Source organism: Pinus tabuliformis, chromosome J (genome assembly GCF_031772625.1).
Source record: "Pinus tabuliformis cultivar Carrire ecotype Pingquan chromosome J, CPIR1, whole genome shotgun sequence".
NCBI classification, from domain to species: domain Eukaryota; kingdom Viridiplantae; phylum Streptophyta; class Pinopsida; order Pinales; family Pinaceae; genus Pinus; species Pinus tabuliformis.
The window spans coordinates 27,904,278-27,928,341 of NC_142295.1; the positions used below are offsets into that span (position 1 = coordinate 27,904,278).

General features: G+C 38.2%; 1 protein-coding gene across 2 annotated transcripts; it reads right to left on the minus strand.

Moving 5' to 3' along the window:
- Nucleotides 1-1,146: 1,146 nt before the first annotated feature.
- On the minus strand, nt 1,147-23,571 carry LOC149225261 (mediator-associated protein). Of its 2 annotated transcripts, none has more exons than XM_089377030.1 (6): nt 22,964-23,567; nt 6,506-6,611; nt 6,233-6,320; nt 2,407-2,490; nt 1,974-2,090; nt 1,147-1,820 (listed from the first exon to the last, which is right to left on the minus strand). In XM_089377030.1, the coding sequence occupies exons 1-6, from the start codon at nt 22,981-22,983 to the stop codon at nt 1,519-1,521; spliced, it is 717 nt and encodes a 238-aa protein (XP_089233156.1). In that variant the 5' UTR covers nt 22,984-23,567; the 3' UTR covers nt 1,147-1,518. The 2 variants fall into 2 exon arrangements, with proteins under 2 accessions (XP_089233156.1, XP_089233157.1); XM_089377031.1 differs by having other exon boundaries at nt 1,535-1,820; nt 1,990-2,090; nt 22,964-23,571.
- Nucleotides 23,572-24,064: the final 493 nt, after the last annotated feature.

Here is a 24,064-nt window from a genome sequence, read left to right on the forward strand (position 1 = left end):
AAATCCGGTGTCCAGTTATTACAAGACAGGTGGGTGCCGGTAAAAGTAAAAATTTGGGTGCAACAGCAATATGTTTTTCAAAACGGAGCTCAGAAACTGACAGTGGAGACTATCTAAAACTTGATACTAAAAGATATAATTAAAGACCTTAAGTCAACCGTTACTTTTTTTATGTAACTCATTAGTGTTAAGTTTGGTGTGCAAAGTTGTTTCTCTCTCTGGTTCTAAAACCTTTAGTTTTGAATGCCTTAGGCATATGAAAATGTAATTTTTATATAAATAAGATTACAATTTTTCCCCTTAGAGCAAAAAAGATTATTTGAACTTCAATTAATTATTCGCCATCTTTGAGAGTCCAACGTTTTGCTCTTATTGAAGACTTATCGACCATTTCTAAGAGTCCGATGTTTGCTTCAATAAGAATCTGATGTGTGTGTTCTCATGATGAATGGATTCAACAACTGCTTTTCGATCTGATCTTTAAATCACTGAAAAACTGAAAAAGGCTGTCAGGTAATGAAAGATTAAAAGCAACCCAATTTTTAACTTGTGAGATCAGTGCATCACCAAACATCCTAAAAAGAGACACACTTTGATGGGGAGTGGTGGCTGGCAGAGCCTTTTTTCCAGTTGTTGGATTGGTCCCTGATTAAACTGCGGTGCACAGATCCAGGCCAGTTTGAGGGAACAGTTCTTATAAACATGAACTAAGTTCACATCACCTCTAAAGCAAAAGAGAAGAATAAACAATGCAAAGACCTTTATGAAAGAGCAAATGTGTAAATAATGTGACAGAAGAACAATAAAATATATAATTTTACAATAGATAAAAGTACAAGATATCAATCATCAGATTGCCAATAGAATATATATACCTAAATTTGGAAAAAAATGTTCAAAGTTAAATCGTTCACATCACCTCCAAAAGCAAAAGAGAAGAATATAGACAATGCAAAGAACTTCATGAAAAAGCAAACTATCCAACAAAAGAACAATAAAACATAGAATTTAAAAGTCAATGGATTGCAAGACTTCATCATCAAATTGCCAAAATCATAGATACCTAAAATTGCAGCACATAATCTTTAACCATTTTACCTAGAGGAAAATGGAATCTGTACTTCAGAAAAAACATATTGCTCAATATTGTTTTCAGGACTTATTTGCATCCCAAATTAGTTAACATTGTACAACTGTACCAGTTTCTATAGCACACCAATTACAAGAGCTAAGATAAAATGAGCAACCTGCAGGTGTAAAAAAATAGATTCTCGCAATGCTGTCAAAATTTGGGAATAAGGCATTTCATACAACTTCTGCTCTGACAAAAAATACATTGAAAGAATAGGTGACAAGGAGACGTACAATTCAAGTTTCCTACTATGTAGGCCTCTGAAGGAAAAATTGTTGCTCTGAAATTCCTTTTCTCAATAAAGGAGTCATTAGTTATAAAAAAATCCATCCTTTAGAATCTGGTATTATACCATAAACATGCTTTAAGACTATTACCTGTCACTACTACTTTTTGGGACTCTTTGATTTTATTTTTTTCTTTTTGCCTCCAATACAAGTATCCTCTGTGTACTCACTGGCTCTAGGGCTATGATATTCTGGATCACTAGAATCATAAGCCCCACTTTCTTCTAAGCTTTTTGAACATGAAGCAGTTGGAGTTCCATCTAGCTTTCTCTCTTTCAGGGACATTTTTCGACCCTTGGTCAAAGGCTCCTCACCTTCAAAAGAGATTCCACTTGCCACATGTGAACTTCTATACCCAGTACTTCCCAATGATGTTCCCTGGTTATGAGAAATTCCCTCTCCTGGAACAGGGATTCAAATTTTATCTGGTAAGTTGCACTAAATGGCATAGCTAAATAACAAGAAGCAGGTACCCTATCTGATTGTAATAAAATAGCCTTGAATATAACCTAATCATGACAGCAACTGAAATTAAGGATAATATAAACATTTACTTTGAGAGTCTTGAACCTGGGAAGCTGAAAAGCTAACTGAGCTATCTGCTACTCTGAATGTATCCCCATTTTCATTAGTGGATTTCAGTAGGCAAATATGGCGGGCAATTTTTCGAACTGCATCCACCAAAAAACAGAAATTTAACATTATAACAATCACCTCATTGTGGATGGTTTGCTCTCCACTCTTTTCTTAGCTTTATTGAAAAAAAATACAAGCCCTGTTAGAATCAATAAAATTGAGTAATACATATAGACAACAGTGATTCATTTATACTTTGCAGGAAAAATGCATCAGGTAGATAAAAAAACTTCAAACCTTCTCACTCAGAATTCTTGCCACCAAGCTCCCTATTAAATTATCAAACTAAGGTATGAAATCAAATAAAGAACAAGTCAGGAACTAAAACTTCAAGGGATCAATTATTCTCACCACCCATAGATTTTGAGGAGCTAGGCACAAAAGCAAAACGTTCTGTTCCCCGCTTTCCTAGACCAAACATATCATATGACTTACCTGCTTACACAAACAACAACATGAGAGATTTCAAAGAGAATGTAATCAAGTGTGCATGCCATTGAAACAGGGCACATAAAATATTTCTAACTCTAATCTAAGCAGAATCATTACAGTAATATTAAAAAGCCAGTCACGCCAATATGCCAAGGAGACAATCTAACGAGTATAAGCAACAAAAATTTATATACAAGAGAATTTACCTACAGAGAAAAATTTGGGCAGCTCTTCCAGCTATATGGGGAAATGAAGGTATCTATTCAAAAGATACATAGTAGGAAAGCAAAACGGCTTAATGTTTAGCCAGAAGAGTTGAACAAAGTTGAAGGATAAGTAACGAAGACAAAGGAATTCAATCACAAGATAAACTGAAAGCTTCCTGGATCTAAGTAGTAACAACAATTCTTCCAATTACTATTCCAATCCCATAAAGAAGGTGTTATCTCATACATGCAAATGACAGGAATGTCTTCATCAAATGGATCAATGGGAAGTTTAATCACCAAACCTAGTCACACAAGGATAACAAGTGTTATTTCACTAACCAGCTGAAAGATCCAGACTTTCGTGTGATATTTGTCATGAAATAACTAGGGTTCTAGATTGCTGTTTTCGGCATCCATATTAAGGACAAAAGATGACTACATCTTGATTCTCAGAGAACCAATGACTGGCAGTAGTACAAGAAAAGGCATCAAAACATGACCCTTCAGCCCCTTTTGCCCTCTAGATCAGGGGATGAGATTTTACATTCTTTTGACACTCTTCAAAGGTTCCGGAATCTTGGGATCAGATCAATTGAGCATATAAAATATTCTGATGGGATGGGAGGTTATCCCACCAAATGATGTCAAAGATGATCACATATTACTTATAGATCTATTATTGTACCCTGTAGGGTTACTTGAAAATCAGCGGAGATCTATTATGGATCATCAATGTTGAAGATATACACTCCATGGTGACCACTGCATTAACAGGTTACCATTTCCTTTGTTGGCTAGCAAGTAACCACAATCAGGTTGAAAAAGTAGCTACTATTCTATTGGTTACTAGATAACTATCAACAGAAATGATACTGACCTATTAACTATATTGATTTGATTTGGAAAAAAAATCTCATATAATTAATATTAAGAGTGTGAAATCATTTCCTTTGTTGCCTACCAAGTAACCACAATCAGGTTGAAAAAGTACCTAGCATTATATTGGTTACTAGACAACTGTCAACAGAAAATGATACTGAACTATTAACTATATTGATTTGATTTTTTTTAAATATCTAATATGATTAAATTTAATATTTAAGAGTGTGAACCTCAAGGTCATATCCTGGAAATAACAGCATGAAATCTAATAATCTCCTGGACATGAGTCGAAATAATACTTGCTGCAATTTAAATTCTATCAAAGCAAAATTTGCTGCTAGACACTTAACAGTTTTGCTGTGATGCAACAAAATTTGGTTGAAACTTGACAACGAAGTTCATCCCAAGCACTCTCGAGGCTCTCATTTGTTGTGGCCCATTTGTGCACATGTAAGCATTCTTCTTAACACTGGATTTCTTGCAGTAGTAAGTGGTTCTTTGTTTTGCAGGCCAGGCTCATAGTGATAGCTTGCATATTGCCCATGAAAGATTCTGAAGGAATGTTCTATGTTTGATTCTCTGAGCCTCCTAAAAGGGGATTTGGCTGTTTCTGTTCCCCCACATTTGAGAATCTGTCTTCTTTCTTCTCTATTAGGGGCCCTGTGTATAGATCTCCACAATATACAGCTTTTATTTAATCAAATTTTATGAAGCACAATAAAAAAACTAGTTTCATATTGTGGGCGGCAGGTTGGCCCAATGACATCCATAGAGCTTAAAAGTGACCTTTATGAGCCTAATTGGAAATATAATATGCTAACTCACTGAAACTTGCTACAATTTGAAAATCTGAAAACTGATATATGATGTGAAAATAATAGGGCACTGAAAGCAGTAAGTTTGACAGTAATTACTATGATACTGGCAGAAAGATGCAAGGAAGAACACAGAAGCAATACTAGTAATAGCGCCAATATATGAGAATTGTAGCAGTTAATGAGTTATGTAGAACAACAGTAGACTGCAAATTACTAGAATAGTGTCTTAAACAACAGCAACAGTAATAGAGCAGGAAATATTCCTGAGGAAAATTTGGATGCCAACTCAGCACTAAGAAGGTATGACCACCATGCTTAGCCAACAATCTTCGAGCAAGGTATGGTTACCAAGCTTAGACTCGAAACAAAATCACAAGATCACTCGAATCCCTAACACACATTACTTGAAGACATGAAGACATATTTGCAGATACTTTCCCACTTTAGGCATATGACCTTTTACATGTGGGACAAAGTAACATAGCCTAGACACCTTAAAAGTTCATTTTCTGAAGTAATTTTATTCAACTAACCTCCCTTGTTAGCTCCTAAAACACACTGGCCTTCATATATTTATTCACTAATTTTTGGCATTTTTTGTGGATGCAAAAACACAGTAATCATCAGGTATCATAACAGTGACCCCTCTTTGAATTGTTTTGCCCCAGAGCAATTGTAGTGATAGATGTCAAAGTATAAGGACAATAATTATCCAGATAAAGATATGATAACCTACCCACTTCTGCAGATGTTTTATTCAGAATTTTCAAACTTGTGCAGAGTTGACTTGGACTCATGGCCGAGTCAACCTCTGCCCATATCGACTTGGCCTGTGAATCAGCTCAAGTGATGGGTTTGGTACCTAACCAAACGAGTCAACGCTAGTTAACTTGAACTTGGTCAACTCAGCCGAGTCAACCTTCACCCATATCAAAACAGCCTGTGAATCAGCTTGGCTGACCATTTTGGTGTCGAACCGGCTGAGTCAACGCTTGATTCAACCAGTTCGGTGCAGCCGGTTCAGCACTGTGGCCACAAAATCTAGCAAGCCTTGTGAGGGGACTTGCAAGACAAGGGCCAGACCCTATAGCAACAATGAGAAAGGATTTCCACTGTCACCTTAGCAATCTTCCTCTTGTTGTTAGTGGAGTTCACAACAATGCAGTCTCTCTTTCTTGCGAGATTCCCACCTTTTGTTTATATTAATTTTAGTTCAAAGTTGGAAAAAGGGTTAACCAAGGTTTTGTATTAATAAATTGTATCTATGATGAAGGTCCATTTAGTTTAGAATCTAGATTAGGTTGGCTTGTTGTAGATACTATAGACTGAGGAAGTGTCATAGAACCAGTTGCTGGGAAAGCTGGTCTGACTTTTGTATGCTACATCCAATTTAGTGAAAGTGTTGTATGTCGGCTCGCAAAAATACTCATTAACATTCTAAAAGTTCAGATTTTAATTTTTAAAAGTCCAATTTCCAGGAATAAACTAGTTTTCTTAAAATGGCATCATTCAGACATTTTACAGACCCTCTGCATTAATTCGTTTGTTTGGTCCACCACAAGAAACATGGAATCAAGCATAGTTTGAAAAAACAAAACTATTGCATGTCATGATACCACCAGCAGGTTCTGAGAGTATACACATTTGAATTTGCTGAAGACATGCAATTATCAGAAAACTATAATTGTTACACCCTTTTTAATGCAATTTTAGTCTGACAAATCAGAATGAATTTGGTTTTCTAATAGATATCTATTATTGTGCATGAGTAGCATACTAAATAGTAAAATAAACTAGCAATTCGAAATTGGTACCACAATTACAACCACATCTTACCACGGGAGTTCTCCAAACACCCCATCCAACCATCTTCTTTAGTCAATTTAAGTGATAATTGTTTTCCAGTAAAGTCCGCAGGTTCGAACTGCAAGAGATCAATACAAAACTGCTTAGAAATAAATTAAATTCATCTTCAGAGTCCATTATGTACATGTAATCTGCAATCTTAAAATACCAAAAGACCAACAAGTGAGGATACAACTATTGTGAAAAAAGAATGACAAAAATAACTGTAGCAATAATGTGATGTAATGTATAAAGAAAACATACTTGTGTTAAAGGCATCTGAATAAGCCACAGCTCTGTAGAGTCTGATAACGCCTCTTTAAGAATTGGTTCCACCTCAACTTCTTGAAACTCTGATGGGGGTTTGTACCTTCACAATTTATTAAATGAAATTATACTCAAATTTGAAATGCTAAAACGACAAGACTTGATAGTACATATCATGTCCATAGAAACTTCCTGGCAAAACCTCATACTTTCACAAGAATACAAAGAACCATTTTACCTCAAACTATCCATTCGCTAGCGATTGCTTCGAAAACAAAAACTATGTTGGAACTTCCAGAAGACTCTCAGAAGCCTTTTCAATGATCTTTCCAGATCAAATAACTTCTAGAAAGTTCCCAACCATTTCCTTGCCAATTTTAAAAATCATTGAATGATCTTGGGCAAATATTTTCTTCTTTATTTTTCTATTCTAGATTCTTGTTTTGTCTTTCCTTTTCAGGGTATGCCTTAAAGTGTTCTAGCATCACCGTTGTCGCTTGATGTACTTTTGAGTCCCGCTGACCTAAATTGGTCATAATTTATCTTTTTCTGTTAAAATTGGCAACTAGGGCCAAACTCCATGTGGGTTATCTTATTTATGGCAGCTGATATTTTTCTTGGATTCCTCTCATCGAGAAGTGTAGGATTGATCTAAATATCATCCGATTCCGATAAGTATTCATGGAGATATGAATTTATTTGTGTTATGGGACAATTCGTCAAGGTCAGCCAGCAACCAAATAACCCCCACTTGTGCTCAACGTTTTAGTATAAAAGGAGGTGACTTGATAGTCATTTAGACACACACTTCACTCTTGGTTTCTCTCCACTTGTTTTGGGTTTTAGTGGCAAGAGAAATCTAAGAGGATGAAGCCCTAAACGCAGGTCTAGAAGAGACCTACAATGCTGATCTAAATGTGCCCTAGCCGCTGTCATAAGGAAGCCCTAGCCACAGACATGAAACCCTAGACACAGTCATGAAGGAGATCTGGCCGTAGATACAAGAAGCCCTAGCAGCTGTCTTGTGAGGAGATCTGGCCGCAGTAAAGAGACTCCTATACGCAGCCTAAAGAGGCTCCTATACGCTGCCTAAAGAAGCCCTAATATGCTGCCTCAAGAAAGCTCTATTCGCAGTCTAGAGAGACCTAATCTAAGGTCATCCATCCACAGCCAAAGGGCCCTAATTCACTGTCCAAATGGAAGCCCTAGCTGCCACAAGGAGAGGACTGGACAGCGTGGACATTTGAGGGCTATTTCAGGGGTACAGTTAGAGGACAGGATGACTGATTGGAGGAGGCCGAGGCAAGGAGGGTTTGCTGGAGGGTGCAGCAACTGTTTGAGGGTGACAAGTCCATGCATTGGGCTTGAATCTGCCCTTAAGGAACAGCATGACAGCTGCAACAAGAAGGAGTATTCAGCGTGGAGAAATAAGGCTGTCCTGAAGCTATTTCAGGAAGACTGTGAGGCTGTTTAGAAGGGCAGAGTTAGGGGAGCTTAGGTTCAGATCCATTGAGGTATCATTGGAGGATCAAGAATCATATTTGTGCTGCCTGGAAGCTACAGGAAGACTGTGTGTTAGGCCGCAGGGCATAACACCACAGTCAAGGATTGTTTTGATGACTGTTAGAGAGGACTGTCTTGAATAATGAAGGCTGCCCTATATGCCATTCAATGCAGCAAACAGAGACCCTAAACAGTCCTTGATGAAGGCTGTCCCATCTACCATCCAATGCAGCAAGATAATAAAAGCTACAATAAGATGCAGCATGATGGGCACAGTGAGGTACAGTATGAGGCAGCACTGGTGGGTGCAATATAATGACAAGGTACAGCTTGATGATGCAGCACAACGAAGTGCAGCATGATGATTGATTGCAGTGAGGGGCAGCATGGTGATGGAGTCACCTTGGATCAGTGGAAGCAGTATGCCTTCTACTCAGCTCAGATCAGCTACCTCATATGCTATCTTCTTAGAGAAGATCTCTTCTCTTATTTAGATAGGTCAAAAGGTTGACTTCTGATGTATATGTACTATCTCTCTCTCTGCTGAACTATTGAAGAACATATAAGAAGAATTGATCAAGGGTTTCCCCACATTGGAGTTTGTCCCTGGCTAGCGCCACATCTTGTGTCCTCTTTCTTGGCTTGTCTTCTGCGATTTATGTGTCTTCATTTCACTATCATGCTAAATGTGATTGCTAATCTGTAATTGATATTGAGCTAATATGGAAAATTGAAGTAAATTTGCTATCAGCATAGAACATACCTAAAATTTGCTATCTTGGGCAAAATATTTTCTTCTTTGTTTTCCTATTCTAGATTCTTGTTTTGTCTTTCCTTTTCAGGAGATGCCTTAAATCACCGTTGTCGCTTGATGTACTTTTGAGTCCCACTGACCTAAATTGGTCATAATTTATCTTTTTCCCTGTAGATTGGATTGAATATATGCATTCATTTATCAATATATGAGTGTGTTTAAAGTTTTAAACACATACAAACTCAAACAGATATGTGCATGCAAACACATACAGATACATGTTAAATATAAATATCTAATATATCAAACTAAGTCTATATAAGCCTATATTTCCTGGTCTTTTGAGAATTATTGTTTCAAACCATGATAAGCTTTGAAATTTCAAGTAAAATGGCTAAAATTAAACACTTAACATAAATTACCTTTCATATCTTGTTACAAAGAGAACAAATGTAGCATTAATATTTATAATATTGACAAAGGTAGGTCAACACCTAAAACGCGAAAGGATAACATAACCTAGAACAACAAAAGATTTTTTTGTGAAAGAAACAACTTAACTGGGGAACAAGGTCAAATTCAATTCTTGAAGATCTTAGGTACATTTCTGAGATTTCATGTACCTAAAGGTACTTAATATCGGTGATGCACAAAGGGTCAGGTGGCTATCAGGTTTTCCTTGGAAGGTAAAGAGGCTCATGGGTCAACCTAATAGCAAACTACACCAACATACACCCACCTGGCCTTTGATTATTAGGCAATTGAATGAATGTATATAGACTTCTCAGTCCGCTGAGAAATATCTTCCCACAATCTTTTCAGTTTGAGCATTGTAACTTCCAAGGATTGTATGGTCCCCTTGTGGGACAGCAGGGTGGTTGGTTCATTGGGGATGTTATCCCCTTCACCTGGTTTCAAATCCCATGGTGGGGCAACTTTGACCCATTATGATAAGGCTCAAGGAGTAGCTCCCACTTATCCGTGGAGTCTCAGTTCTTGCTAAGTCATAAGTTTTTGGTTTATCTGGCTTGCAGGCTGTTGGATATACTCTTGGTATTATAGTGGCAGCTGCTAGGTTTGATCTTGGGCCTCGCCTAGATTAGTCCAACAAGTTACTAATTCACCATGGCTAAAAAAAAGATACTTCCAAAGATTGTATGATCTCCTTGGGATTAACCATAGTTGTATAGACTATAGAGATGTTGAAGTTCTAGTGTTTTAAAATTTTCATAGACTTTTTAAGGGAGGCAGGTGAAGGGGAGATCATCCTTGATCCCAATGGAAATAAAGAAATGAACTACAAATAGGAATTGGGCAATGCAACAAACAACGAGGCAGAGGCCTTAGCACTACTCCAAGGGCTAAAAATCCTGGACTCAATCTGGCACCAAGAATAAAATTGTCATTGGGGATTCTTCTATAGTTATCAAACTCATGAACAGCTTGAACACCCCATCCAATGGGAAACTTATCAGCCTCATTGCATTATGATGAATTCAAAAGGAAGCTCTTCGCGCTGAAAATGTGAAGAGTTATCATGCATTGAGAGAACATAATTGCTAGGCAGACAGTCACACCAATATAGCCTCGCAATTGAATGAATGAGCACTCAAAAAAATGGGGAGTTACCATCCCACCCTACACCATAGGTTTTCTATGAAGTCCAACTATGAGAGCACAACGCTGTGGGCATTGGGCACTTTTCCCACAGAAGTTTCACACTCTCAATTTGTCTATGTGAAACTGACTTAGATTTGGAATGGATTCTAGATGGTCTCCTGCACTTGCTTTCCAATCCTTGGGCTGAAAAGGAATTGGATGGGTATCCTTTTTATTTATTTGCCAATGTCCTGGGATTTCATGTGTTGCTGTTCTGTGCAAGTCTCGTAAGGCTAATGATAACCTTATTCTCTTGACTTTCAGTTGTTTTGATACTGGGCATTTTACCTTTGAGTAGGCTGGTTGGAACCCATAACTTGGCTACATCTGGTTGGTCTCATTCTGGCAATTCTGGTTGGGCACACCTGGAATCCTAGGAACATGAATAGCCCTAAAACTATGAGAATCAAATCTGGAAAATTCATAAAATTTAACGGGGGCAGCACAGACATGAGGAATTTATCAATGCAAATAGGACTTTAATCTTTTCTGTTACAACCAAATTTCATGGCCAAGAACAAATCTACAATACTCAAAATGCAGTGATAATGGAAACACTTCTTCAGCAAAACAGACAAATTCAAGGATTAGAGGCAGAATGGTCCTTGCTCCAGAATATGGTCTGTAATTTAGAAAAGGATTCACAGTAAGCAGCTTCCAATCTCAGAATGTCTTTGGGTTCTGTTCGAGGCGAGCCAAAAGAAGAGGAAACAGTCCACCAAATGTTGGAAGACATGGATGTGTAAAACCAAGAATTGCAGGCCACCAATATTGGCCAGGACGAAGCACACAGAAAGCATGTTTCCCAGTAGTCTCAAATTTCAATTTTATTTATTCGATACAGAACAGTGATGGTCTTAGGTATCATCCTCGAAGTTTATACTATTAGGAAATTTTTGAAATCCTCCACGAAGGATAGCATTATCTTTTCTGCATCATGTTAACGTTTGTGGCAGCAGACAAGTACTTCTGCATAGGTTAAGTGTCAAGCATGCATGAGTCATCAAAAACCTTCCTAGGAGCTTGCTCATGTTGAGTGAGTATCTATTATGATCTTTTTTCCTAAATCTAACTTAGGAAAAGCACATTAATTAATTGATTAGTGTTGGCTATTGGACTAAGGTTTTCTAATGAAAAGTGAATTATTCACTTTAGTGATCTAGATCTAATTTCAACTGTTGATATCAAATGGTTTAGGATTTAGCCCTAGCCATCTATCACTTTGGAGATTAGAGTTTGAGATCTACCTCAATGACGAATTATAAAGACAGCCTAAGGGAAGGAGGAAGACACAAGAATTACAAGTGATTTGCAGATTTGAGAGAGATATTTTCTCAAGTGAGTGAGACTCAAGGCTGAAGTGAAGAAAAAGTTTGCAGCTGAAATTCCGGAGAAGGGAACTCAATGGAGGCAGAGGCCGTACAAGTGGCTAAGCACCAAAATTTTACAGAGGACCGCAAGTGTGAATGAGATCATCTCCGAGAAGTGCATAAGGAATGTTGCACGTGCAAGAGGCTCGCGAGGGCTAAGGAAAGCCAAAGCCACACATGCGAGTGGAGGTCGACTTTTGGAGGGCCACACAAGTGAAAAGGAGTCAGCAAAAAGGTGCAGATCAAATTTTCAGGGAGCTGAGTTTTCCAGGTTTCATTTCCTGTAAAAATTATATATTTCTCTGTGGACCATTTTCCCTATAAGGAAGCCTGTTGGAGATTGGATAAACCAGCACTCCCCATGTGTTTCGTTACATGCGCATAACCGTCTCTCATGGATCAGTTAACTCTGGTGATGCATCTGTTTGCTAACACCTGCAGGTTTTGGTGTAATGGCAATCGTGATTCCAACAAGTGGTATCAAAGCCAAAGGTCTCAAGTTCGAATCACACCCAGCTCGCGCTAGGGGGAAGATTGTTGGACATTGGATAAACCAAAACACCCCGTGTGTTTCCCGACATGTGCTTAACCACCTCTCATGGATCCGTTAACTCTAGTGATGTGTCTGTTTACCAACACCGGCGGGTTTTGGTGCAATGGCAATTGTGATTCCAACAGAAGCCCTTATTTATGGCATCATCTAACCATTATACATTTTGGAGTTTTTGGTCAGAATCCAGTGAAAAAGATCTTGGTCAAATCTTGATCTTTGTTATTTAAAATGGGTTTTTGACTGCATATAAGGATTCAGAACCCTAAAAATTCAAAAAACCCCTGGGGCACTCGGATTGTGCAGAGCTCACAACTCAAACTTGTGATTTCTAACAAATCTCTGACAGATTCTGGGCAAATTAGACCGAAAAATGTCAGAAAAGCTCCAAAATGTATAACAGATAGACTACAGCCTTATTTATTCTGAGAAATAAAAGTGAAGGATAAATTGGAGGGTTTCTGTTCTAAGCTGTGTGACTGATTTTCTACTTGTGCTTCTACTATCAATTTTATAGTTAAAATATCAGTGTATTTTTATTTAGCAATTTCATAAAATAGTTTAATGGGTTAAATAAATTTCTGGGTCATAAAAATTGCTTGGGAAATCAGATCTCGTATTCAGGAAATTAACACATCAGACTTTTGTAATATAATTATTCTGATCATATGTCGAATTTTGGACCATATGACAGTATCTCTTTTGTATTACTACACTGACCACTACAGCTGCAGCAACTTTCTAATACAAATCATAACCGTTTTGGTTATAAAATTTAAAAGAATAAAAAAAACATATGCTTTTGAAGCACTTCTTGTCACTTGTAATCTACAAAACATTAATCTCATTGGAGTTAACTTTCCTACGCATAAATTTCGATAGGGGGATGTGGAGGGTGTGATGAGGTAAGGAGATGCTCTAGACTGAAAGAACTGTAAATATACAAGCATGATGACTTTTGATTATAACATAAAATATCACACAACCTTAACAAGAATGATAAATTTTGCAGAGTTTTCTACAATCCTAAAAATAACATCAAAGCCCTAGAGTTGTCTTTCTCATTGTAAATAGCACTTTCCATGTCAGAGTACACGTTTAGGTACACTTGTCAATCATTGTATTTCTAAGGGTTGTGTTGCCTCTGTGTTGGTTCCAGTCTCTTCATATAGAGCAGTCTAATCATATTATTTCAGTTGTTTCATCATGTATGTTCTCACATTGTGCAAGCACAAAATTAAGTTAGCTCCCCAAGATTATCTTCCCTGCATTTACATTTCATCAATTACATCAGTTCATTTCATGTCAGTATGAAACAATAAAACCAGAGCTCAATGTAAACTACACAAGCAATGAAAGGGGTCAAATAAAAGGTCACCAACAGCAAGCAAAGTGGTGTAAGAAGAACTAGGCTTAACAAAAAAAAATTGAGATGAGAGATGAGGAAAAAGATTGTGAGAGTGCAGATCCAAGTTTCTATCTATAAAACATTGTGGAGACATAGGAATTCTAGGCAAAGAAACGTTTAAGTGTGACCAGAATTGATAAACAACATGCAACGAATACCATTTTACCATATGTAAAAGACAAAAGTTACATGTGTGCTATTAAGATGGACAAATAGATTGGTTTGCATTAAATAATATTTTTAGATATATAGATTCAATGACAATTGTATGCCACACCTGGAACGAACGGCGTTACATACAACATGATTCAATGTATTCAGTGTTCATCGAGACAGTAAAATCATTGGCAAGTTTGAAAATTTCAAAAGAGTTAAGATAAGTAGTTGTCAAATTCTTATGGTTGGCAAGTTTGAAAATTTCAAAAGAGTTAAGATAAGTAGTTGTCAAATTCTTATGGTTGGGTCAATTTACAATGCTCAAGTGTGTAAATGACTATAGAGAGTTACTCAATATCTTATGCTTGAGACCTGTAGGCAGGGACTCTGTTTAATGTTATGTGTGCTTTTATTAACACATGTATTGTCTCTCATGTGCCCAAGAAGCTGAGTTTTGCTTCTGGGCATTTCGCTAGAAACCTGCCCAACTTTGACCATGTTTAAGGTGGGGCTGCATAAGCAGCCTCTTTCTCGTTTTGTACAAAATGCCCTGTGCAATCATGTATATATTAATAGTCAAAAGAAGCATTTTATTCTAAAAATTTTTACGCTTAAACATCTCAATAGATGATATAAAGATGAAAGAGTGTTCTGAATCTTTGACTGATGAACCATGCAAGTGAGAACAAGTGATTGTCGAACTTCTAATGATTGGGATAATTCTTGCTGCATAAGTCAGTCAAAGGAATTTTTTTTAAATTGTAAATGGTTTTCTCGATGACATAGAGAAGAAAGAAAAAACTAAAAAGGAAGTTGATGCCTAGCATAGCAACTTCCAAACTCTGTTAATGTTTGTAGCTCATACGGGTACTTCCATGAGGGTGTCTACTTATGGAAATTGTCATTAAATGTATCCTATGTTTTTTCTAGAAGTTCACTTATTAATTAATTAATAAAATGAACATTTTTTTAATTTAAGTGACTTTTAATTAATAAGTGACTAAAGTGAGTCTTAATGATTTAATTAAAAGAGAGCCATCGATCTCACAATTAGATCTTAACTGTTGAAGATTAGGTTTTTGGCTCATGTTAAAATTATAAAATGAGAGGGCAAAGGAAATAGACACACAGAGAGCATTCATTTCACAAGTCACGTGAATGAAGGAACAAATCAAAGATCTGATTTTCAGCCACTGGTGAGAATTTCAGCAGTAGTTTAGCAGGAGAAGGCAGCCAGTTAGCAGCAAGGAAAAAAGGCAGCCATAAAGCCCACCAGAGCATGCCGTACAGCTGTCCGTATGGATTCCATATGGCTGTAGGGAATCTGTTTAGATTGGAGGGCAGGCTGTCTCGATTTCTGTGCAGACTCAAATTTTCAGGTTTGTTGTTCGTTTGATTAATTTCTCAGAGCCAATTTTCCTGTTTAAGGGAGCACTTGTAAGTTCTGAAGATAATTTTAAATGATGAACTGATCTAGAAGAGCAGAAATAATTATGCTGTGTGTGATTGTTTTTCTCATCGTCCACTGCATGCCAGAGTTAATAATTCCAACAAGTAACTAGAACTGATCTAGTTGCTTTGATAGTATGTTTTAGGATAATTTAAAATGGTATCAACGTTGTTGCTCTGAGAAAAAATCAGATCTGATGTTTTTCACGTTACTTCAGCAAGCTTGAGAGACAGATCTCAGGACAACCATCTCAGTAACCAATGCGAAATCTGAGGATCGACTTGATGGGGTTTCGAATTTCTTGCCATGGAAGGCAAGAATCTCAGTGATCATGAAGGAACAAGACTTGTGGGAAGTCATGTCCAACCCTCCTCCAGCTCCAATCAAACCTTAGGGAGCACACAAACACCAACAGTAGTAGACCCTACAGTGGAGACAGCACGGGATAAGAAGGGCATAAAGGCACAAAGGGTGATCCTTGAAGCTATTAAGGATCATCTAATTCTGCATGTTGCTAAAAAGACCAGATCTAAGGAGATATTTGATGCCCTGGTATTGCTTTTTCATAGTGATAACATAAGTAGGAAAATGATTCTCTAAACTAAGCTCAGGAGTGCTCAGGAGTGTAGAATGAACTCCTCTGACTATGTGACCAACTACCTTATGAGGATCACACAGATTTGTGACCAGCTTGCAGCTATTGGAGAAGATGTATTGGATGCAGCGCTAGTGAATGTTGCTCTGAATGGGTTGACCAAGACTTGGTAACCATTCATCGTGGGCATATGTGCCCAAGAGCATCTTCCCAAGTGGGAGAGACTCTAGGATGACTGCATGCAAGAGGAGACTTGTAAAGAGCCCATGACCAACAAGCAAGGAAGAGGAGCCGCAAATGAAAACTTAGCCCTGGTCAGCCAGACAAAGAAGACCAAAGGGAAAGTTTCCATCAAGGAGGGTGACAATCAAGGAGAGGTACCGCAGTCTGGGCTGAAGAGAGATATGAGCAAAGATCAAATGCTATATCTGCCATAAGAATGACCACTTTGCTTCTTAGTGTCCACAAAGGAAGAAGGGCAAGGGGAAGTTGCAAAAAGTTGCAGCAATAGCAGAGACACAGTTGAGCGAGCTTGCTTCCAAGTTCGAGAGTGACTTTTCACTCATGTCTTGCCTTTCTACCAACACTATTGCTAGAAGCGCCTAGTACTTGGATAGTGGTGCCTCCTGCCACATGACAGAGGCTAGAGAGCTATTCAGTAGTTTTGCAGAGGATGACTTAGGGATCCATATTGAGCTTGGCAATGATGCAAAGTATGTAGTAAGGGAACATGGGATAGTTCAGTTCCAACTTGAGTCAGGAGGGTCCTTTGATGCATAGGAGGTACTCTATGTACTTAGCCTAAATAAGAACCTTTTGTCCATCTCAGTCATCAAAGACACATGCTATGAGGTTAACTTCTAGAGGGAGCAAGTGTTCATCTACCTAAAGGGAGCTAGAGACTGTAGTAAGGATTGGAGTCCAAGTGGGGAACCTGTATAGAAGTCAGGATCAACTTGCTCAGGAAGTGCACGCTAGTGAGAACAAGTGCGAGCTTTGCCATAGGAAGATGGGGCATCCTCATCACAGAGCTCTACCATTACTGAGATAGATGGTCAGTGGGCTTCCATATTTCAATATGGACAAACAAGGGGTGTGCAAAGTGTGTGCACTTGGCAAGAATGTCAAGGCACCATTCCCTAGTAACGAGACTAGATCCAAAAGCATTTTGGATTTGATCCATTACGGTTTAGCAAGACCTATGTTAGTATCTTCAGTAAAGGGCGCATCTTACTATGTGACCTTCATTGATGACTTCTCCAGGAAGAGTTGGATCTACTTCATGAAGACCAAGGGTGAGGTCTTCAATCATTTCAAAGCTTTCAAAGCTCATGTGGAGAACACGACAAGAAAAAAGATCAAGGTGTTGAGGACAAACAACAAAGGTGAATACACCTCTAATGAGTTCATTGATTTCTACAAGGAGGCAAGGATCAAGTGGCAAAAGAAAGTGGTTTACAACTTGCCACAAAATGACATTGCCGAGAGGAAGAACGGGTCTATCATCAATGCAATGAAGGCCATGATCCATGATCAGAGTTTTTCGATATCTCTGTGGGTTTTGCAGAACATGAGCCCACACCGGATTCTAGAGGATAAGACACCAAAGAAAGCATTCACAAGCAAGAATCCTAATATAAGACATCTCAGGATATTTCATTGTCTAGTCTACATCCACAAACCAATGGAAAAGAGGGCAAAGTTGCAGCCCTCAAGTGAGAGGGGCATCTTGGTGGAATACAAAGAGAATTCAGAGGTTTATAGAGTCTTCCTGACAAATCAGCGAAAGATAGTGTTGAGTCGAGATGTAAAGTTCAAGGAGAAATTGGCATCTAGGAAATCTCTGGACCTACCAATAATCGTAGAGGGGCCTCTAGAGGAGGAACCAAAGGAGTCGAAAGCAAAGACTTCCAGCAGCAAAGATAGCCAACCTTCAATGCAAGAGGAGCAGTCAGCTCTTTTGACATCAGTCACGAGGCCCGGGTGGGCAGAGCAATCTTGCAAGATGCTCAGGAGCATGTCATGCCTCCCAGGACCACTTTCAGGGGGAGCATGGCTTTGATTACTAGCATCATCGATTCAAAGACTTCTAGCTTTGAGGAAGCATCCAGCTAGCAAGTGAGGAGAGATGCAATGGTGGAGGAGCACAACTACATCATGAAGAACGATGGCTGGGAGATTGTGCCAAGACCAAAGAGGAAGTCAATTGTGACGTCCAAGTAGCTTTACAAGGTAAAGAATGCAACAGACAACAATGTAGAGAAATATAGTACAAGATTTATGGGTCGTGGGTTCTCTCAAAAAGAGAGAGTAAACTACGAGGAGATTTTTATTCCCATAGCCAAATGCTCCTCTATTCGAGCAATTCTTTTGATAGCTTCTGAAATGGGATGGAGCATCCACCAAATGGATGTGAAAATCGCCTTCCTCAATGGCATCATTGAGGAAGAAGTCTAGATAGAGCAGCCACAGGGGTTTGAGGTCCATGACAAAGAGACGCATATATTGTTGAGAAATCTAGGGGCACCTAGATTAGGTGATTTCTCTTAATTTTTACTTAACTAGATTAGCTTCTTTCACTTGATTATAATTGGTGTTTGTATCATCAAACAGCTACCAAACAATAAAGAACAATGAGACAAGAGGACATAAGATATACGCTATCAGTCAGGGTCAAAACCTCCTCTTGAGAGGAAAACCCACAAGAACTCTTCTCTTCTTATACAACTTCAAATGACGAATTCCAAGACTTACGACCCTTGAACAAGACCCCTCCAAGACCAAGTCAAATCTCTCCAAGATGAGCTCCTCTTCCACAAAGTCAATGATAGTCAAACTAGCCTTCCAACAGTTGCTTGCTTCCTCTTCGACTTCAATTTTAGACCTGTACTTTTTTATTGTGATTCTCAGCCCTCCTGCAGCAACCCTAACTTGCACGTGTGACAAGAATTATAGTAGAAATGGTCTATTTTTTCCTTCGTTGGGGCAATAGTTCCTTCTCCAACAATTCGACTTGTATATTAGATTGATATTACCCCAAAACTTGGTTTCTTGTAGTGACTACAATTCAGTCTACTTGCAATAGATTGATGCCCTAATCTTTCGCACGTGTGGAAGGAATTGTATCCCAAAAAAATTCAAATTTCAATGTCATTGCTTCTCCTTGTTTTTCGCTCCCTTCTTAACTCTTCTTGTCCCTTTCGATCGAACTTGATTGCTTGAGTTGGTTTCTTCAAATGAGGTCGAGTATTCTTACTTATAGTCTTCTTTAGGTGGTCGAATAGCCATGTCTGGAAGCCGACTTATCCTTCTTGTAGGCTGACATCTTTACTTGAAGGTTGACTTGTCTTGGAGGAGGTCTTTTGACACTTTGACTTTACAATACATTTCTTTGACATGTTACAATATGCCCACAAGGGTCTTTCATACATGACAATGACTTAATTGACTTCATGACTCTATGAAAAACCTAGAAGCACTCAATGGGTGCTTGACTTCTAAAAATAAATTTTCCTTGAGCATGAAACCCATGCCTCAAGAATGAAAATAATAAATTTATTTTTCTCTTTACATCAAATACATAAAATCATGATTACATATGTCATTATGAAGACCGAACCTAGTTACACTTTTCAACATGTATGCAGGCTTAAAAAAGGCCTCTATGGACTCAAACAGGCACCCAGGGCTTGGTATACAAAGATTGACAACTATTTACAGAGCATAAACTTCACCAAGAGAGATTCAGATCCCAAACTATACTTCTTGTTGGTTGGATATGAGCCCCTCATTTTGGTGTTGTATGTGGACAATCACATTATGGTAAGTGCAGGGAGACTAGTTGCAGGTTACAAGTTAGATCTAGCGTCAGAATTTTAGATGAAGGATTTCAGGCCGATGCATTACTTTCCGGGACTTGAGGTTTGTTAGCAACCAGGTGAGATCTCCCTCGAATAGTGGAAGTGCACTCTAAAGATCTTGAAGAGATTTAGGATGGAGAATAGCAAGCCAATGGCCACTCCCATGGTGACCAATCTGAAGAAGATTGATTCTTCAGTTCCAGAGTTGGCAAACTCGAAACAATACAGGCAGTTGATTGGATCATTGATGTATCTAGTCAACACTTGACCAAACATCAACTATGTTGTTAACACCTTGAGCCAGTTCATGGTGGAACCAACTGAGGTTCACTAGATTGCAACAAAGCACGTGCTTAAATATTTGCAAGGCATAGTAGGATATGGATTGTAGTACCTTAGTGGAGATGGTGTGAGGTTGCACTTTGCAAGGGTATTGAAATTCAGACTGGGCAGGTAGTGATCCAAATAAAAAGAGCACCTTTGGGTGTTGCTTTAGGATGAGGTCAACAGTCATTTCCTGGTTCAACAGCAAGCGAACCTTAACAACATTGAATTCAGCTGAGGCAGAGTACATGGCAGCCAGTCTAGGTAGTTGTGAACCCATTTGGCTTTGCAAGCTACCCACAAGATTGTTTGGTCATAAGCTTGACATGACAGTAATTCACTGTGATAACCAGAGTTGTATCAAACTCTTAGAGAATCTAGTGTTTCATGACGAGTCAAACCACATTGAGATCAAATAGCACTTCATCAGAGACAAGGTGTTGAAGAGAGCAATCAAGCTCCAATATATTTCTACAGAGGAGCAATTGGCAAACATTTTCACCAAGCCCTTGGTGAAGGGAAAATTTGTCTAGTTTCGAGAGAAAAATTTTGAGTGGTGGAGAATACCTTCCTCAATAAGAGGGGGTGTTAATGTATGTAGCTCAAATAGGTATTTCCATGAGGTGTCTACTTATGAAAATCATCATTAATTGTACCATATGATTTTCTAGAACTTGATTTTATTAATTAATTATTAAAGTGAACATTTTTTATTAAAGTGATTTTTAATTAATAAAGTGACTAAAGTGGGTCACTCAATGATTTAATTAAAAGAGAGCCATAGATCTCATGATTAGATCTTAACCATTGAAGATTAGGTTTTTGGCTCATGTCAAAAATATAAAAGGAGGAGAGGGCAAAAGACAAAGACACACAGAGAGCATTCATTTCACAAATCATGCGAGTGAAGGAGAAAATCGGAGATCTCATTTTTAGCCATTGGTGAGAATTTCAGTAGTAATTCCGCAATGAGAAGACAGTCAGTCTTCAGCAAGAACAAGCAGCAAGGAAAAGAGCAGCCAGTCAGCCCAGAAGAGCAGGTCGTACATCCGTCCCTACGAATTTCATATGGATGTACAGAATCTGTACGAATTAAAGGGCAGGTTGCCTCAATTTCTGTGCAGACTGAAATTTTCAGGTTTGCTTTTCGTTTGATTAATTTTTCAGATCCATTTTCCCTGTAAGGAAGCTCTTGTAAATTCTTAAAATAATTTTAAATGATGAACTGATCTAGAAGAGAAAAAACAACTGTGCACTGTGTGTGATTGCTCTTCTAGTTTTCTGCTGCATGCAAGAGTTAAAAATTCCAAAAATTAACTACATCTGATTGTTTGCTTAGATAGTTGGGTTTAGGATAATTTAATAACCTTTACACCAACATATGGTGCATAACAAGAATCAACTCACCATAAACTAGGAAAAGGGGCAAAACTTGACGAGTTGATAGACTGGAAGAAAACATTCATCTAAATTAAGATCAAGGTTTGTGAAAGAAGACACACATTTCATCTTCTTGGAACAAGCAATGGAAAACAGGAGAGTACAGATATAACAAAAGGATCGAGAGGATTCTTCATGAGACTAGTAAGTTTAATAGAGTGTTAATGGAGGGCACACATAGGGACGCGGAAGACTGTAAGAAGAAATATTCAGAGGAATACACTGAACATGATTGCTAACTATTGTATCAGTTTCATACAAAACAAAATCTACCGATAGCTTGTCTTGCCCTAAATCAGGTTTTTAAAGTAACATCTCAGGCAACCAATAACTTTAACATCTAAACTTTACATTCAACCTTCTAACAATTACTTAACGATGGACATATTCTAGAGTCAAGATTATCAGTCTTTCATTATCTGGTAATTCATGGGAATTCATACATTTCAATTTTTTTCAGAAAGCCCATGGCAGTTGCAATGAATGATGCAAATGAGCATTTCTATTTTTCTCTTGAGGTCACTTCCAACATACAGAATAATTAATTGACAGAAGAGGCCTCAGACTGCATGGTGCTAAAGTTTCTATTTAGCATAATGTTTAACCATTGAACCATATTCAATTGTTCTAAACCATCTCGTAGCCTACTTTAAGTAACCTAATGTAACAAATTCCACCTGATAGATTAAAACTTTTATAAAATAATAATAATTAATACACAATAACAGTCTTGGGAAGAGCTCCTTGTCCTATAATATGAATGTCGAATATAATCTCAGTCACTTGATCAGTTATTTTTCATTTTAAAATTTATCTCAACCCATCAACTGCTGAACCCTAACTTAAACTAATACCAATAATCTTTTACCAGAAACCAACCAGGAAACCCGCTTCTCACTCCATACCCGTTCCCGTCTTGACACTACACAATTACACTGATAGTCAATTTGATCTGCACAATGTGCGCTGGGAAGGAGGGTGGTGTTTCTTACACCTAAAACTGTTTAGCCCCGGTTCTCATTGTGCTCCCCTTTACCGTTCCATTGCCAGTTTCTAGTAACATAGCTAATAAGAACAGTGATGTTTATGAACCATGTTAAAGGACTGAATTTAGATACCCTTGGACTCAAAAGCGAGGGCCTTGGAAATTAAATTCTAACAGAGCAACAAAAGGATACCATGGTAAGGAAGAAACTGATGGGGATGTGAAAAACAAACATGAAGGTTTTAGAAAGATGGATTAGTTAGGATCTGAAAAAAAATTGAACCGAATAACAATAATAATAATCTGCCATTATAAGAGTTTGAAAGCATGAAATCATAAACCTTAACCCTTAAAAAAAATTGAAATTTCCATTGCGTTACCAGGCTTTGAATATGACTTACGGTTCTTTAGGTGCCGGCATTGTGTCGGACTGTGAATCTTCCTATGGATTTGAGCAAATTTTGCAACGCGAACAAATCTTTAAGCAAAAGTCCAAGCTTTCTGCAACCCTTAATTCACTCTGGAGAAATTGAATGGGCAGAGAGCACGCACACGGATCAAACCCTTGACCAGTTACTTGTGTTTCCGCCGATTGGCATCTTCGTTGGAAGGAAATATGCTCAGGGTTCGTTCGTCCTATAATCCGTTATTGACCAGCTAGGCTAGCGATGATTATGTAAGCAGGTGCTTTTTATCTCCCGGAATGGGATACTTTTTGTTCCATTTATCCCATTCTCCAGGGTGGTGCTTTCGGGATGGGGGCGGAAAGGCCGGCTGGGAATGGAACTACTTGCTCTGCTCCCGGATACGCTCCTGTCTTTCCCACCTATGCTCCCCCTACATCTCTTACCTTTCTTCCTGTTGGCAGTACCTCTACCTTCACTGCATTTACTTATGCTATAGGAGGCGCTTGCGAGGTCATTCACCAAAAAAATAGAAGTATTCCGACTGGAATTAGGTCAATAAAGCTCCAACAGTGTATTTGTAATGATAAGGCTCTTAGTAAATGGCGGGGTTGCGTCAAACTCTTTTAACTTTTAGAAGTAATGGCATCCTAATGAAGAGCCTTTCAGTGATATAAATTTTACATCAATTAAAGTCTGAGGTAGAAAGTTATGTTCCTTCAGAATTTTACACCATTAAAGTGCCATGTCATATTAAAAAAAAAAACTATGTAGTATTTATGTGGAGTTTATATGGCACACGTTTCATATCAGGTTGGGCTATCTTTAGTCTCGTGGACATTAAAATATTTTTTTTTTTTCAATATCAAGTAATTTCAATGGTGTGCATAATGTGATTAGGACGAGGGCCCATGGCCAATAGCTGAAGGTTGTTATTGCCCATCAACATTGAGCCTCCCCACACAACTATCCACTTAACTTTTTTGAAGGTCCGACGACCCAATGGCCCTATGTGGCATCCACGTCACGCAACTATTTACTTAACTTTTACGAAGTTCCAGCAACCCAATGACCCAATGGCCCTATGTGGCATCCACG